Source organism: Aotus nancymaae, unplaced genomic scaffold, assembly GCF_030222135.1.
Source record: "Aotus nancymaae isolate 86718 unplaced genomic scaffold, 86718_ANA_hifiasm-v0.15.2.pri h1tg000077l, whole genome shotgun sequence".
Taxonomy (NCBI): Eukaryota; Metazoa; Chordata; class Mammalia; order Primates; family Aotidae; genus Aotus; species Aotus nancymaae.
The window spans coordinates 17482989-17498098 of NW_026988492.1; the positions used below are offsets into that span (position 1 = coordinate 17482989).

Below are 15110 nucleotides of genomic sequence, written 5' to 3' on the forward strand. Positions count from 1 at the left end.
CACTTAGGTTGATTCCATTATTTTGGCTATTGTGAATAGTGCTTCAGTTAACATGGAAATGCAGATATATTCAACACACTTACTTAATTTCCTTTGTCTGTTTATCCCAGGAGTACGACTGTTGGATCATATGATAGTTCTATTTTTGATTTTTTGAGAAACCTCCATACTGTTTTTCATAATGGCTGTATCAGTTTACATTCCCAACAATAGTGTGTAAATGTTCCCTTTTCCCCACATCCACACCAGCGTTTGTTATTTTCTAATTGGGATAAAGTGGCATTTCACTGTGGCTTTGATTTGAATTTCACTGGTGATTAATGATGCTGATATTTTTTCATTTTCCTGGTCATTTGTATGTCTTCTTTTGAAGACAAACCAACTTCTCTGCGGATGAATGGATTTTGAAAATGTGGTATATATAAACAATGGGATACTTCTCAGCTATAGAAATGAATAAAATCCTGTCATTTATGGCATCATGGATGAGCCTGGAGGACTTTATGTTAATGGAAATAAGCCAAGCACAGAAAGACAAATATTACATGATCTCACTCATTTGTGGAATGTAAAAATGCTCATCTCGCAGAAGCAGAGTAGAATAGTGATTACCAGAGGCTGGGGACGGTAGCAGGGAGAAAATTATGGGAGAGATTAGGTAAAGGGTACACAATTATAGTTAGATAAGAGGAATAAGTTCTGATGTTTTATAGCACAGTAGGGTACCCACAGTAAACAATATTATGGTGTATAAATGTTATAGTCTGTTAAAAATAACTAGAAGAGAGGATTCTTAACAGTCTCACCACAAAGAAATGATAAATGTTTGAAGTGATAGACATGCTAAATATCATGATTTGATAATTACACAATATATATGTGTATTGAAACATCACACTATACCCAACACATGTGTCCAGTTATTATGCATCAGTTAAAAACAAAAAATGAACTAGATATATACTCATAAAACTGAATGTTAAACTTTTATAAAAATGAAAAAATGCTATTCTAAACAAATAAATGAATAAATTATCTTGAGAGATGTAAATAGTCTTGTACCTTAAGATTCAATTGGTATATTCTTCATACTCTGTAACCTCAGATGTTCTAAGAAGGTATTCATTATCCTTTGATATTAAAACCAAGACAGTATTAATAGAACATTACTAAAAGCTTAGGATGCTGTGCCTATAACCTTAGGACAACATAAAACCATACTAAAGACTTGAATTAAACCAATATTTGAGGGTAGACTCAAGTGTGAATGTAGTAAGAGGTTTTGGAGTGATGGTTTATATGTTGTTTTGTCTAGCGTTTAGTGTCCGAAGTGTTCAAAGGAAGCATTCATACTAGATTGGAAACTATAATTTGAATTGGTTAAGAAAATGGAATTTAGTTTTTAATCAAGTTTTGTTGAATGAAAATCAGTCATCAGGTTTCCTTGACTGGATATATATATATTTAAAATTTGAACACTAAATTATAAACAAGAAAAGACTTGCTGCTCCAGAACAGACTCACATTTGTTTTAACATTATTATTTTAAAAGCTTTAGCTCCTCAAAGAGTTAAAAACTTTATTGATATTTGATTCATTGGGTTGCATAAGCCAAACTGAGAATATCCTTCCAATCATACCTGTGTGCTAAAGAGAACACCAATTTTAATCATCACTAGATTTTTAAAGTCACTTGTGAGTACTTTTCTTACATTGAATGTCTGAACTTTCTATTTTTTCCCAAGATTTTCTTATGAAATATAAGTGGCACTTTACTTTAAATAAAACAGCCATATTTTAACTTCATACTTTCAGTCACACTCTGATAAGGTTGGCGGATTGATGCGTATATCCTGCTCAGCTGATACCTTGCAATGAACAAGAGGAAAGGGTTTCAATTCTGGACCCTGTCTGATTCAATTTGACCTGCCCGTCTTAGGAATTGCGTGACTTGGGCCCATTACTTAGGCTCTCTGTGCATCTGTTGTCCTCTTCTTAAAAATTGAAAGAAGTTTGGGAGGATAAAATGGGACAGTGTATGTGAACGGCTGAATCCAGTTCCTGGCACATAGTAAGCACCTAATGAAGGGAAGTTATTATTAATCATCCAAGCAAAGGAACTCATTTCCCTGGTTTACACATAAGAGTATTCAAAAATTAATCTAGACACTGAGTTCCAACCAAATTAGGAAGCTTCAATTTTACAAATCAATACAGAGATTTCAGGTATATGTGATATAGATTCCATTTCATTACATGCATGGAGGATCAGCTAGGTCACAGCATGGCACTAGGCAAGACAGAGCCCAATAATTAAAGAGAAAGAGGATATAATTTTTTTTTTTTTTTTTTTTTTTTGAGACGGAGTCTCACTCTGTGTTGCCCAGGCTGGAGTGCAGTGGTGCGATCTCAGCTCACTGCAATCTCTACCTCCTGGGTTCAAAATGATTTTTGTGCCTCAGCCTCCTGAGTACCTTTCACTACAGGCATACAACACCACGCTTGGCTAATTTTTTTTTTTTTTTTTTTTTTTTTTTTAGACGGAGTCTCGCTCTATCGCCAGGCTGGAGTGAAGTGGTGCAATCTTAGCTCACTGCAACCTCTGCCTCCCGGGTTCAAGTGATTCTCCTGCCTCAGTCTCCAGAGTAGCTGGGATTACAGGCACACAGCATCATGCCTGGCTAATTTCTTGTATTTTTAGTAGAAACAGCATTTCACTGTGTTAGCCAGGATGGTCTTGATCTCCTGACTTCATGATCTGCCCACCATGGCCTCCCAAAGTGCTGGGATTACAGACATGAGCCACCATGCCTGGCTAATTTTGGTATTTTTTATTAGAGACTGGGTTTCACCAAGTTGGCCTGGCTGGTCTTGAACTCCTGACCTCAGGTGATCCACCTGCCTCAGCCTCCCAAAGTGCTGGGATTGTAGGTGTGAGCAATCACGCCTGGCCAAGAAGAGAGAGAAGTAATTTTTGAAATTAGCCTCATACCACTCCTATCATTTGAAAGAATTCTGCCATTTCTCTTCTTGCTTGACCATTACCCTATGAAGAACAAACAGATCCAACAAGTTGGGATTCTGACAACAAACGCTCATCACTCATCATTATTTCTCATCTGTTTTCTCATGTGTTTGTTCTTGCATCACACATTTCCAGCACATGTTGTGGGCATGGCCTGAGATTGGGGAGGAAATAGAGTGTGGAAAGGATGGCATTTATAAAGACATTAGGAGATCCAGTAGTGGCTCTGACAGAGGAACTCCTGCTGAAATTCATGTTGGTGTCCCTAGAAATGACCAAAGACTCAAACACTCCCATGGAGCTGTGAGACAAGACAAGAAAATAAAGCCAGTTTCACTTAATACAGCAAATGTGATTTTCCACTAGCTCATTGACGTGCAGGCAGTTCATGGAATATAGGCCTTCTAGATGTGAATCTGAAGCTCTGAACCACTGTTTGCCCTGTCACCTTTCCTGTAGGCATACGATGGCTTAAGCTACGCAATGACCCGCCTTGCCAGGACATGTGGAAGGGAGCAGCTGGCTAACCCCATCGTCTCCTCAGGAAACAGCCTCTTTGTGAGATTTCAATCTGGTCCTTCCAGACAGAACAGGGGCTTCCGAGCTCAATTCAGGCAAGGCAAGTACCCTGTGGGTCTTCCCAAGCACAAGAGAAATCTTCAATGCCCTGTTTGGTGCAACAGTGAAATGAGACCTGTGCTCAGAAATTTATTACAGCCTTCTACTTAATAAGAACTGTGACTTACAATTATTCCAACTCCTGATGCTTGTAACCTTCTCCTTGTCTGACTTCCTTTGGACCTGCATCTCTAATGAGTTTTCAGAATAATACTTTTTAAAAGTGCTTTTAAGACTAGAAGCAGTATAGGAAAGTTTTTCTCCAAATTCATTGATCTAGGACTATCCAAGGCTTTACACTAGAATAGGGTGCACTGCCATAAATTACAAGACTTGCTTGTAATATAATCAGATTCTAGCCCCAGAGGCAGTGCTTTCCCTCATTTCTGAATTTTACCATTGTCCAACTGAGGAGTCACTCTTGTTTTCCATTTATTTTTCTTTCTTTGTTTCCCTCCCTTCCTCTCCTTTTCCTTTTCCTCTCCTCTCCTCCCCTTCCTCTTCCTCCCCTCTCTTTCCATCCCCTTCCTTTTTTTCCCACAGGGTCTCACTACGTCACCCAGGCTGGAATACAGTCACAGCTCATTGAAGCCTCGAGCTCCCAGGCTCAGGTGATCCTCCCACCTCAGCCTCCTGAGTAGCTGGGACTATGGGTGCAACAGTGAAATGCCTGGCTCCTTTTTTTTTTTTTCAGAGATGGGATCTTGCTCTGTTGTCCAAGCTGGTCTCAAATTCTTGGCCTCAAGTGAGTTTTTTTTTCGGAGATGGGATCTTACTCTGTTGTCCAAGCTGGTCTCAAACTCTTGGCCTCTCCTGTCTAGCCTCCCAAAGTGCTAGAATTGCAGGCATGAGCCACTGCACCCAGCCCTTGTTTTTGTTCTTAAAGCAGCACTTCTCCAAGACCTTTTCATGCATTGTCTTTCATCTGCTCGTTCTGTGAGATGAACCTTTTATCCCATAGTCAGAGATTATTTGTATTCGGATGTTTCAGAACATTCACTGCAAATACATTTAGTCTGTGTAGTCATTATGTTTGTCTTAGTGAACTCATATATATTCTGTAGTAAAGAGTTCTGGTTGGGAACAGTGTCTGCACGGAGGTCTCCCAAGTATGTACCATAGACCTTTAGACTTTGGAGCAAGACCGGCTATATTCTTGTTGATTTAAAAGAAAAACTAGTTTCCTAATAGTTCTTTTGCATGTAATTATTCACCTGTATGTTGCTTCTTGGTAAAAAGTCCCTGCTAGCTTTCATCTGGACTATAACAGCCTCCTCAAAGTCATCTACCCTTACCCCATCTCTCTCCAAAGTCACCTGTAAAAGCCCTGCCCTGGCCTGGAGAATGAAGCTGAAGCCCCTGCAGATGTTAACCAAGGGTCCCAGAAACCGTCCTGACCTCTCTCCAGCATCAGTCACCTACACCCCTCGGTCACCCCACGCTCCAGCTGAGCCTGTATAGATGCAGTCCTTACCCTCTTCTGTGTCTGCTCAGGTGGTCCCCTCCCTGGCCTCCCTTTTCTCACCCTCCCAGTCCTGATTTAGCCGTGGCCTCCTCCTCGGCGAGACTTCTCTTACACCCTCCAGCGGTGATCGCCTCTCTCTCTTTGGGACTCCCGTAGAGTTTTGCTCTTCTCTGATACTCTGCAGTCATCTTTATGAAGCTTGTTCAATTGAGTATTTATTTTCCTGAAAAAAAGTGGTCATTTATAAACAGATTATCCCTATATCTATGATTTAGGAGTGGGCAGTGTAAGTGAACCATGCCAGAATTTTGTTCAAATGACTTGGGCAATTCATAGCTGTTTAATCTGTTGCTCTTTGCCACCTCCTATAGTCGAAGAAAATTATTTAAAATATAAAATGTGCTCTCGTTTTCTGATGGTTTATGTACAGCTCTCTTTACGGAGAACTTTCTTGGCATGCCTTTTAGAAATTAAAAAAAAAATCGTTGATGTTTTTGTTCATCAAATATTTGCTTTGTATGGTCAGTAGAAATCAAAAGTGTATGACACATACGTGTGTTTGTGTGTTCTCCAGCCTGTGGAGGCCACATCCTCACCAGCTCGTTTGATACTGTTTCCTCTCCGCGGTTCCCTGCCAATTATCCAAACAATCAGAACTGCAGCTGGATCATTCAGGCGCAACCTCCATGTAAGTAACAAAAACAAAAAAAGAAAAGGCTTGCGGGAGAGAAGGTGTCTGTGGCAAGGTCAGACTATGAGTAAGGTTCTAATCTCCTCAGTTCTAACAATCAATGGCCTTCCTCTTCCTCTTTTGCAAGTCCCAATTCCTGACGTGCATGAGAACAAGCATTTCCTAATCTGATAGGGAAGTAATTTTTACAGTTGCTTTTAAATTAAAAATAATATTTTTAAGTTTCAAGGCCTAGCAAAGGTTAAAATACACACACACAACAACACACATGCAACCTTCCTGTATTAACAAGCGTATGCAGGCATATGAGATTGGGGGTAAACCAAAATAATCGATAGTTTTGACATGTGTGCCATGAGTATAGTCGATGCTCAAGACAGTTGCTGAGTGAACAAATGAAGAAGAGCCACAGACTGGAGAATCAGTGACTCACATGCCAGAATGTAATGTGCGACCCTATCCATCAAAGCAGACATTCATGATAAATTAAACCTGGGCTCTCCTGCAATCTGCTATTCCAGCACAGGCCTAGAAGAAACATTGAATAAATGCTTACTTTCTTTTCTTTTCTGGAACCCTAGAATCTTATTTTCTGACCTGGTGACAGTCTGGTGGTAAGCACGTCTGTTCTCATTTTACAGACAGAGAACAAGAGGGAATGTTCCTCACAGACATGACAGAATGGCTGCAGAGGAGGTGATGCTGGGGCCCTTCTGAATCCTGTTTCACAGGAGCCCTCCCCTCCTGCCTTGCCTTTGAGGTTTGCAGGAAAATATGGTTTCAGGTAGAATGTAGGAAAGGCTTTAACTTCTTCACTCTGCTCAGTAACTAATAGCCTGTGTGAAAATAGGGAAGTCACTTAAGCTAATCAGGCCATGACAAAATAATCTGCAAAATGAAGAGTTTGGCTTAAATATTCTATAGTACTTTCCCTTGGGATGTAAGGAGTTAACAAATTGCTAGTATCTTTATTAACATGCATAAGATGTGGAGGCCGATGATGTCATCCTTAGCCAATTCAAACAGGGAGATGGAGCCGCAAAGAAAGTTGCCAGCCAGAGACTGAGCAGTAGATAAAGAAGCCCCCTCCCTTGAACAGAGCAGTTTGCGCCTGAGGATTATTTTCTAATGAGTTGTAAAGCATTTAGATGAAAGAACTCACTGGTTCCAGAACAGCAATAGGAAAAGATCCTATTCCGAAGATTAGGGAGCTTGAAGAACAACAAAAAGAAAATTATCCAGGCACTTGCTGTTCTGCAAGTAATTCAAAGCTTCCATGATAAATGTCTCTGAATCTTAGGGCACTAGCTCCCGCCTGAAAATAAAACTGAGTGAGCTAAAATGTGAGTGCCAGGGAGAAAAGAATGACTTACTTACAAGCACATGCAAAGAATCTGAATTTAAGGAAATGATTGTATTGAGAAAAATGCTTATGAGAGGAACACAGCAATGGTGATATAAAAACAGGGAAAGACGGCATTTTCCAAGATATTTCCTAGGGTACCTGGAATGAACTTACCCAGGAGTCCTCTTATTTACCACTACCAGCGTTTCAGATGCAACAGGCACTTTTGAAAGCATCTATTCTGTTACTCTTCAAAGGAAACCACCTAGCACAGAAGTTATCACCTTACCTCTCCTGTTCCCTTCAACCATGTGCATATCTGCCTCATTCATTAGTTCTCTGTTGGAGAACCCTCACATGAAATGATCAGAGGTAAAATGTATCTCCCTGTAGGTTTTTAAATTTAAATTTTATTTTGTAAAAAAAATTTTATTTTCAATTTTTGTAGATGTATGTATTTATGGGGTACATGAGATGGGGTATTCCATCCCTTCAAGCATTTATCCTTTGTGTTACAATTGAATTATACTCTTTTAATTATTTTTAAATGTACAGTACAATACAATTTAATTATTTTTAAATGTACCAGCTACAGTTACTGTTGTGCTATGAAATAATAGGTCTTACTAATTCCTTTTTTTTTTTTTAAAAATATTTATTCATTTATTTATTTATTTTGAGACAGAGTCTCGCTCTGTCACCCATGGAGTGCAGTGGCGCGATCTCGGCTCACTGCAACCTTCGCCTCCCAGGTTCAAGCGATTCTCCTGCCTCAGCCTCCCGAGTAGCTGGGACTAAGACATGCACCACCACTGGGCCCAGCTAATTTTTTGTATTTTTAGTACAGACAGGGTTTCACCATGTTGGTCAGGCTGGTCTCAAACTCTTGACCTCGTGATCCACTAGCCTCAGCCTTCCGGAGTGCTGCGATTACAGGTGTGAGCCAGCACGTCCGGGCTCCTTCTATTTTTTTATACCCATGAACCATCCCCATCTCCCATCTTCCTGTATGTTTTATGTACCAGTACTTTATTAAAGAATCTTCTTTTTTTTTGCTTCCAGTAAATCATATCACCCTCTCCTTTACCCACTTTGGACTTGAAAGAAGCACAACATGCACACGAGACTTTGTAGAAATTTTGGATGGTGACCACGAAGACGCACCCCTCCGAGGTACCTCGCTCACTCATTTACATGTGTGGTCTTGGCTGTGCTTTATTTATAGATCTACATATTTATAGACTGATTCTAGGTTAGAATGTTTCCAATAGCTAGAAGGAGCAGCCTAAGCCAAGTAAAGATGATTAGAGGGTAAGAAAGCAGGCTTTAATATGGGGTTCAGGGAAGTCAGCCTGTTTGTTAGTATATTCAAATGTATGAATAGTTGGTGTATATTTTTTAAAACATTTAAAAGTTGCACCTGCTTTAAAGAGTAGTGGAATGTAGTCCATTCCAGCAATAGACAGCATTCTGTCTGAAATTTCTTGTTAATATCTGACCACAGTTCTTAATTTCAAATGGAGCGTGTTTCTTTCAGCCTTATCCTCAGTGGAAGCAAAAAACAAAGCACTTAATTAGTTAATGAATTAATTAATTCAATTAAAAATATGTCATTTGGTTTGTTAGACATCCTGATAAAATTAAAGAGTGCCACTATCTAGTTTCTGAAGTGTTCTCAGGCAAAAGAAAAACCTCAGGTTATTTAAGCTTTCTCTATAAATTTCCTAACTTTTGAATTTTGTTATAAAAACTTCTCATCTGGCACTAGAAGACAAGGTCTGTCAGAGAGGAGACTGTTTTGCCTCTTGCCTTAATTCCCAGTTCCCAGGACAGTGCCTGAGACCATAGTAGCAATCAGTGAACTCTCTACACCCTATGTTCACCTCTCACGGCATTGCCTGAGGTCTTTGTAAGTAAGCTTTTGACCAAGGATAAGGGTATATTATTTCACAAACTGTTACATAGCAATATCTTGTGCTGAGTACTATTCTCAGCACAAGAGAGTACTGTTCTCAGTATGTTATATTAGCTCTAGTAAGTCAATTCTTATCTATCCTTAAAAGATAAGTTTCATTATTTTCAATATGCCCCTTTTTCCAAGTGGGGAAACCAAGGCACCAGGCACTTAAATAACTTGCCTAGTGTTACATGTAACATTTTCAGTGTCACACAAAGAAATAGTGCTGAAATATAAATTTCTGCAGTGAGGTAATTTACTTCTATAGAAGGGTGCAGCTCACAGATGGAACAATGGCGAGCACACACCTGGACAAGGGAAGGGGAGGGGTACTTATTCCTGATGGAGGGTCGCCCCTACTGCTGTGTCATTTCCCTATTGGCTAGGGTTAGACTGCACAATCTAGTCGAATCCTGATTGGCTATTTTAAAGGGAGCAGGGGTACAAACGGAGTGGCGGGGTGGGTAGTTTGGCAGGAAGGACAGTTGCAGGCAGGTCAGAGGAGGTAACCGGGGTCAAAGCAGGTGACTGGAGCAGGTGACCAGAATGAGTCAGGACGGAGATGGACACTGGGAGAACAGATGTATGTGATCTACTGATTAGAACAATGGAAAATGTTGTTTACTGAAACTACAAGGAAATTCAACTTTAAAATGGAGAATTAAAGAATAAGAGAGCTGAACATACTGACATACTGATTCTTTGAAGAGAAACTTGGAGTTCACTATATCTAATACTAGGATCACATAGCTAGCAAATGGCTGAGCCAGTAGCTGAATCCAGGTAGCCTGGCTCCAGCATCCACACTTTTCTGTGCTACAACATATTATTAGTGCATTTATTTGTACGGGTCCAACTAGGCTGGAGATTTTTGCTTTAGGTCCATGTGTCCCCTGGTCATCTTAAGTTTTTCCTCTGACCCTACTGTTCTTGATCATAAGTCACCTCTCCTATATATAGCTCGTATATATAGTGTTTAATGTCTCAAACACTGACCCTGAATGAAGTGGTTCTCCTAGTGGTGATTTCTTCCCTTTGTTTTGGTCTCTTGTATTTCTAGTAAAGATGTGTTTCCTAGAAATAGTGGCCTCTGCCATGTCATCGGTCATTCTCCTTGTCATTATCTTCATTATTTAGGCCGTTACTGTGGCAGCACCATGCCCCATCCCATCACGTCCTTCAGCAGTGCTCTGACACTGAGGTTCGTCTCTGATTCTAGTGTGAGTGCTGGGGGTTTCCACGCTACGTTCACTGCATCAGTGTCAGGTAAAAAACCTTAGCACATGGCTCTGGCAGTTAACAGAGATGTGGTAGAAATTCTTGGTTTGTTATTTGAGACTCTTTGACCTTCGAAGACGGGAGCTAGTTTCCTGAGATCACCTCTGGGACTAATCTTACCTTCTTCCCAATTAAGTGAACCTGTTGTCAATTCTAACAATAATGAACTCTGGAAGTGTGGAGGATTGGTTGGAAATGTGGTGTCTTTTCAGTTATACCCCATGCTCTCAGATGACTTGGTGTTCTTTTTTTTTGAGATGGAGTCTCGCTCTGTCACCCAGGCTGGGGTGCAGTGGTGCAATCTCAGCTCACTGCAACCTCCGCTTCCTGAGTTCAAGCAATTCTCATGCCTCAGCTTCCTGAGTAGCTGGGATTACAGGCACCCACCACCACACTTGGCTAATTTTTAATTTTTTTAGTAGAGACGGGGTTTTGTCATGTTGGCCAGGCTGGTCTCAAACTCCTGACCTCAGTTGATCTGCCCGCAGAGGCCTCCCAAAATGCTGGGATTACAGGCATGAGCCACTGTGCCCAGCTGGTATTCTTTTTAACTTGTTTGTTAAGGCAGCCCCAACCTGGGGAGGAGAAAAAAAGAGAAGCCACCCAGGACTGGGTTTCTTAGCCTCTTAGTTGGGAGAGTGCTGTTGGTCACTGCTGCCGTCTTCCTTGTTATTAGTAGTTAAAAGCTGCAGAACACCTAGAAGGTTGGGGTGTGCATTTCGGTACTCTACTGAGAAGGAAAAGCAAGCATGCTGCCTTGGGTTCTAGGCCAGGGTTGAATAGAATCCTGGTCACAAAAACCAAGTGGTTTTGTACGGGTCCAACTGGGCTAGAAATTTTTGCTTTAGGTACATATGTCCCCTGGTCATTTGGTAAACAAGTCTTTTATTCAAAGTTACAGTTCACGGGAAGAAAAGGCTTTGAGGAAAGACATTGCAGAAATTCCTTCTAATCCACCATACTGCATGGCCCTTGTCTTCAGTTTGCTCAATCGTTCCCTTATTTTATATGACATGGAGGTTTTAAAGTGTGAGATTTAAATGCTCTGTATTTTTTTACACTGATAATGGCTCTAGTGTTCTTTCTCCTTTATTTTATAGTGCCTGATTCAATCTTTGCTCTGACATTCACTTTATTTCTGTTTTCTTCCAGCTTGTGGTGGAACTTTCTACATGGCTGAAGGCATCTTCAACAGCCCTGGCTACCCAGACGTTTATCCCCGTAATGTGGAATGTGTCTGGAACATTGTCAGTTCCCCTGGCAACCAGCTCCAGCTGTCTTTTATGTAAATCCTTTTTTATCGTGTATTGTTTCAGTGCTAATGAATCTGTAGGAAAGACACCCTGGTGCTAATAGGATGGGCAACTCACAGTGTAGGTGAACTTTAGGAAGTATTTTTCCAAATTTCCTCCCTTTTAGTTATTGTTTGAGTTATCAATAGCATGAAGATTCTCTTGACGATGGTTCTAGAGTCCTGTCTGACTTTCCCAAAAGTACATTCTTGAGTCCTTGGTGAATGAATCTGTGGCACGTTCGTGTTCAGAGTACAGGAATCTTATCTTTTTTTTGGAATTAGACACATTTAGGTTGTTTCAGAGAATCTCTAGTATTCTTCATTCCAGCAGCGCCCTCCCATCTCAATTAAGCATTCTTCACGCTTATATCTTATCCCCACCTCAATCTACCTTTCCTTCTATCAGAAGAATGGTTTTGGGGCTGGGTGCAGTGGCTCATGCCTGTGATCTCAGAACTTTCGGAGGCCAAGGTGGGCAGATCACTTGAGGTCAGGAGTCTGAAAATGACCAACATGGCGAAGCCCCATCTCTACTAAAAATACAAAAATTAGCTGGGAGTGGTGGCGGTCACATGTAATCCCAGCTTCTCAGGAGGCTGAGGCAAGAGAATCCCCTGAACCTGGGAGGTGGAGGTTGCAGTGAGCCAAGATGGAGCCACTGCACCCCAGCCTGGGCAACAGAGTAAGATTCCGTCTCAAAAAAAAAAAAAAAAGAAGAAGAAGAAGAAGAATGGTTTTGGAAGTTTTTTAACTTCCAAACTTAAACTCACATAAACTTTACTTAAACTTTAAACTTAAGTTTTTAGAACACTTTCATATTCCTCATTGCACTATAACACTTTTGAAAATGGACTATGAATATTGAATTAGTAGTAAGATCCTATCACATTCTGAGTGGTCTTAGATTAAATTAGACAGCAACAATAATACCTCCTAGAGTAAATGTAAAAAGCAAACGTTTTAATCAACTAATGGAGAGGTATATATGACATGTCATACTGATAATGGATGCTTATTATATGTTGACAGATACGACCTTGGAATTTAAATTGCCATTGTGAATTAAAAGTCATTTACCAGTCTGTTACATATTACTAGGCTGTGGTTGGGATCGCTAATTCTGTTTTGAAGAGAACATAAGTAACATTGTTGAGAGAGGAGGATTGTTTTGAGGACCCTGGCCTGTTTATTTAAAAGTCTTACTTTCCTTTCGAGACTTGCTAATCTATGCGTCAGGAACTCATTAAAAATATGGGACAACCATCCTATTTGTGGACCAAGTTCATACATCTCAAGTTGCTTTCTTTAATCCATTAATCAGACAGAGCCTCTTCAGGGTACAAGTGGCCTTGTGTTAAGACAAAGACACCCTCTGAGTGCTGAAAGGCAATGCAAGTTTAAGCTGCCTCACAGGAAGGAGGTTTTGATTTGTCTTTCTTGTTTTGAGACTTGGTCTCGCTCTGTCGCCCAGGCTGGAGTGCAGTGGCAAGATCTCAGCTCACTGCAACCTCCACCTCCTAGTCTCCTGCCTCAGCCTCCTGAGTAGCTGTGATCACAGGCACATGCCACCACAGTGGCTCATTTTTGTATTTTTAGTAGTGACAGGTTTCACCATGTTGGTCAGGTTGGTCTCGAACTCCTGACCTCAAGTGATTTCGCCCACCTTAGCTTCCGAAAGTGCTTGGATTACAGGGGTGAGCCACCATGCCCGGCCTGGTTTGTTTTTATCTTCACTAAGAGCACAGAGTTCTGGATGGGAACAAATCTATATACTTTATAATGTTTACCAGACATTATGTCTACTCCTTTACTCAACAGATATGTATTAAGCTCCTGATATGTGCTAGGCATGTAGTTGGCACATGCTACTCTGCCATGTGGTGCTTTCTACATAATGATCAATACAACACCATCATTGTCCTTCTAATAAAATCCAAAGCCCTTCATACAACTTAGTAGGGTTTTCAGAATTGCCAATTAAAATGATTTCCTTTTTGGTTTTTTCCTCTTTGTCTCTGCCATATTCACATAGTTGACCACTCTCATTCAGTGGTTGCCAGGATCTGGGCTAGGTGTTCAAGACAGATAAAATTTCAGGTTTTGACAAATTACTCATAAACCAACATTAAGAAGCTATTTAGTTTAATTCATTTTATGTATGGGAGTTAATAATAAATTTCTAATAATTTCAAATTTCTAGGACTATGAAGATTAAAGAAGATGTCAGATTTCAAACGTACAGCACACAGCTGGTACATAGCAAATGTTCGGTGACTGTTGGTTCTCTCTATCTTTGCCATTTCTGAAGTATCTTCTGTGATAGTTCACAAATAAATCCAAACGGGCATCACTAGGCTTTCCTTCCAGAGGATGGGAGATTACAAACATAGAAAGCAAGTTTCATCTATTTTAGTGTTTAATAGACATTACATTTTAATTACCATATACAAAATCTAACGACTCAGCTACTCAGCTATTTCCTTTCTTGCCTGTAAGAAGTTAATTTTGATTACTTTGAGTTACTTGCTTGAGTTTTATTTTTAAAATGGATTTTTAGACTGTAAGATGCCTCTTTTCTTTTTTTTTTCCAGTTGATTAATGAGAAGGCAAGCCCTGTGAGTTATTTCTGCCCTGGTCTAAATTCTATCCAGATGGGTGCTTGGAAACATTTCCCTGGGGTGTGTGAGAAGCATATGAGAAACATATGTATCACATCAAGTTCTAAAATATGAGGCTGGGATTGTGGTGAAATTGAGTAGGGAAGAACTCTGGAGAAATTATGGTTGAATCTGCAACGAAAAGGAAGGCAGAGAAATAAAACCTAAAAAGGAGCTTTTTGTAAAACATATAGTTAAAGGAATTGACAGAAACTGTATTTTTTTTTTTTTTTTTTTGAGACAGAGTCTTGCTCTGTTGCCCAGGCTGGAGTTAAGTGGTGCAATCTGGGCTCACTGCAAACTCTGCCCCTTGGGTTCAAGCGATTCTCCTGCCTCAGGCTCATGAGTAGCTGGGATTACAGTCGCGCGCCACCATGCTCTGCTAATTTTTGTATTTTTAGTAGATACGGAGTTTCACCATATTAGCCAGTCTGATCTCAAACTCCTGGCCTTGTGGTCTACCTGCCTCGGCCTCCCAAAGTGCTGGGATTACAGGCGTGAGCCACCACGTCCAGCCCAGAAACTGTATTTTATACTTGCAGAGTGCTTTTAGAAAGTGATTGGTCTCAGTTCAAGAATCAAAGTGAGATAATAAGAAACAGTGATTGTACTATTTTTGTTCCACATCCTACATTTACTAACAGATCTACACCAAAGGGTAGAATTGCTTATAAAATGTACCAGTCTAAAGCAAAGACTTCCAAGAATAGCAAAGCTTTTTTTGAAGTTTAATTTAGTCCTTATAGGTATTTCCCTATCATCATGTCCAGTGAAATGTCT

At 40.3% G+C, this 15110-nt stretch overlaps 1 protein-coding gene across 2 annotated transcripts in view; it reads left to right on the plus strand.

The window, feature by feature from the left end:
- CUBN (cubilin) overlaps positions 1–15110 on the plus strand; it is a 290819-nt gene that overhangs the window by 164769 nt on the left and 110940 nt on the right. For both annotated transcript variants that reach the window (XM_021675689.2, XM_021675690.2), the window contains 5 exons: positions 3485–3644; positions 5683–5796; positions 8207–8317; positions 10239–10367; positions 11532–11664. In XM_021675689.2, the coding sequence (XP_021531364.2) occupies positions 3485–3644; positions 5683–5796; positions 8207–8317; positions 10239–10367; positions 11532–11664 (647 nt within the window). The remainder of the gene's footprint in view (positions 1–3484; positions 3645–5682; positions 5797–8206; positions 8318–10238; positions 10368–11531; positions 11665–15110) is intronic.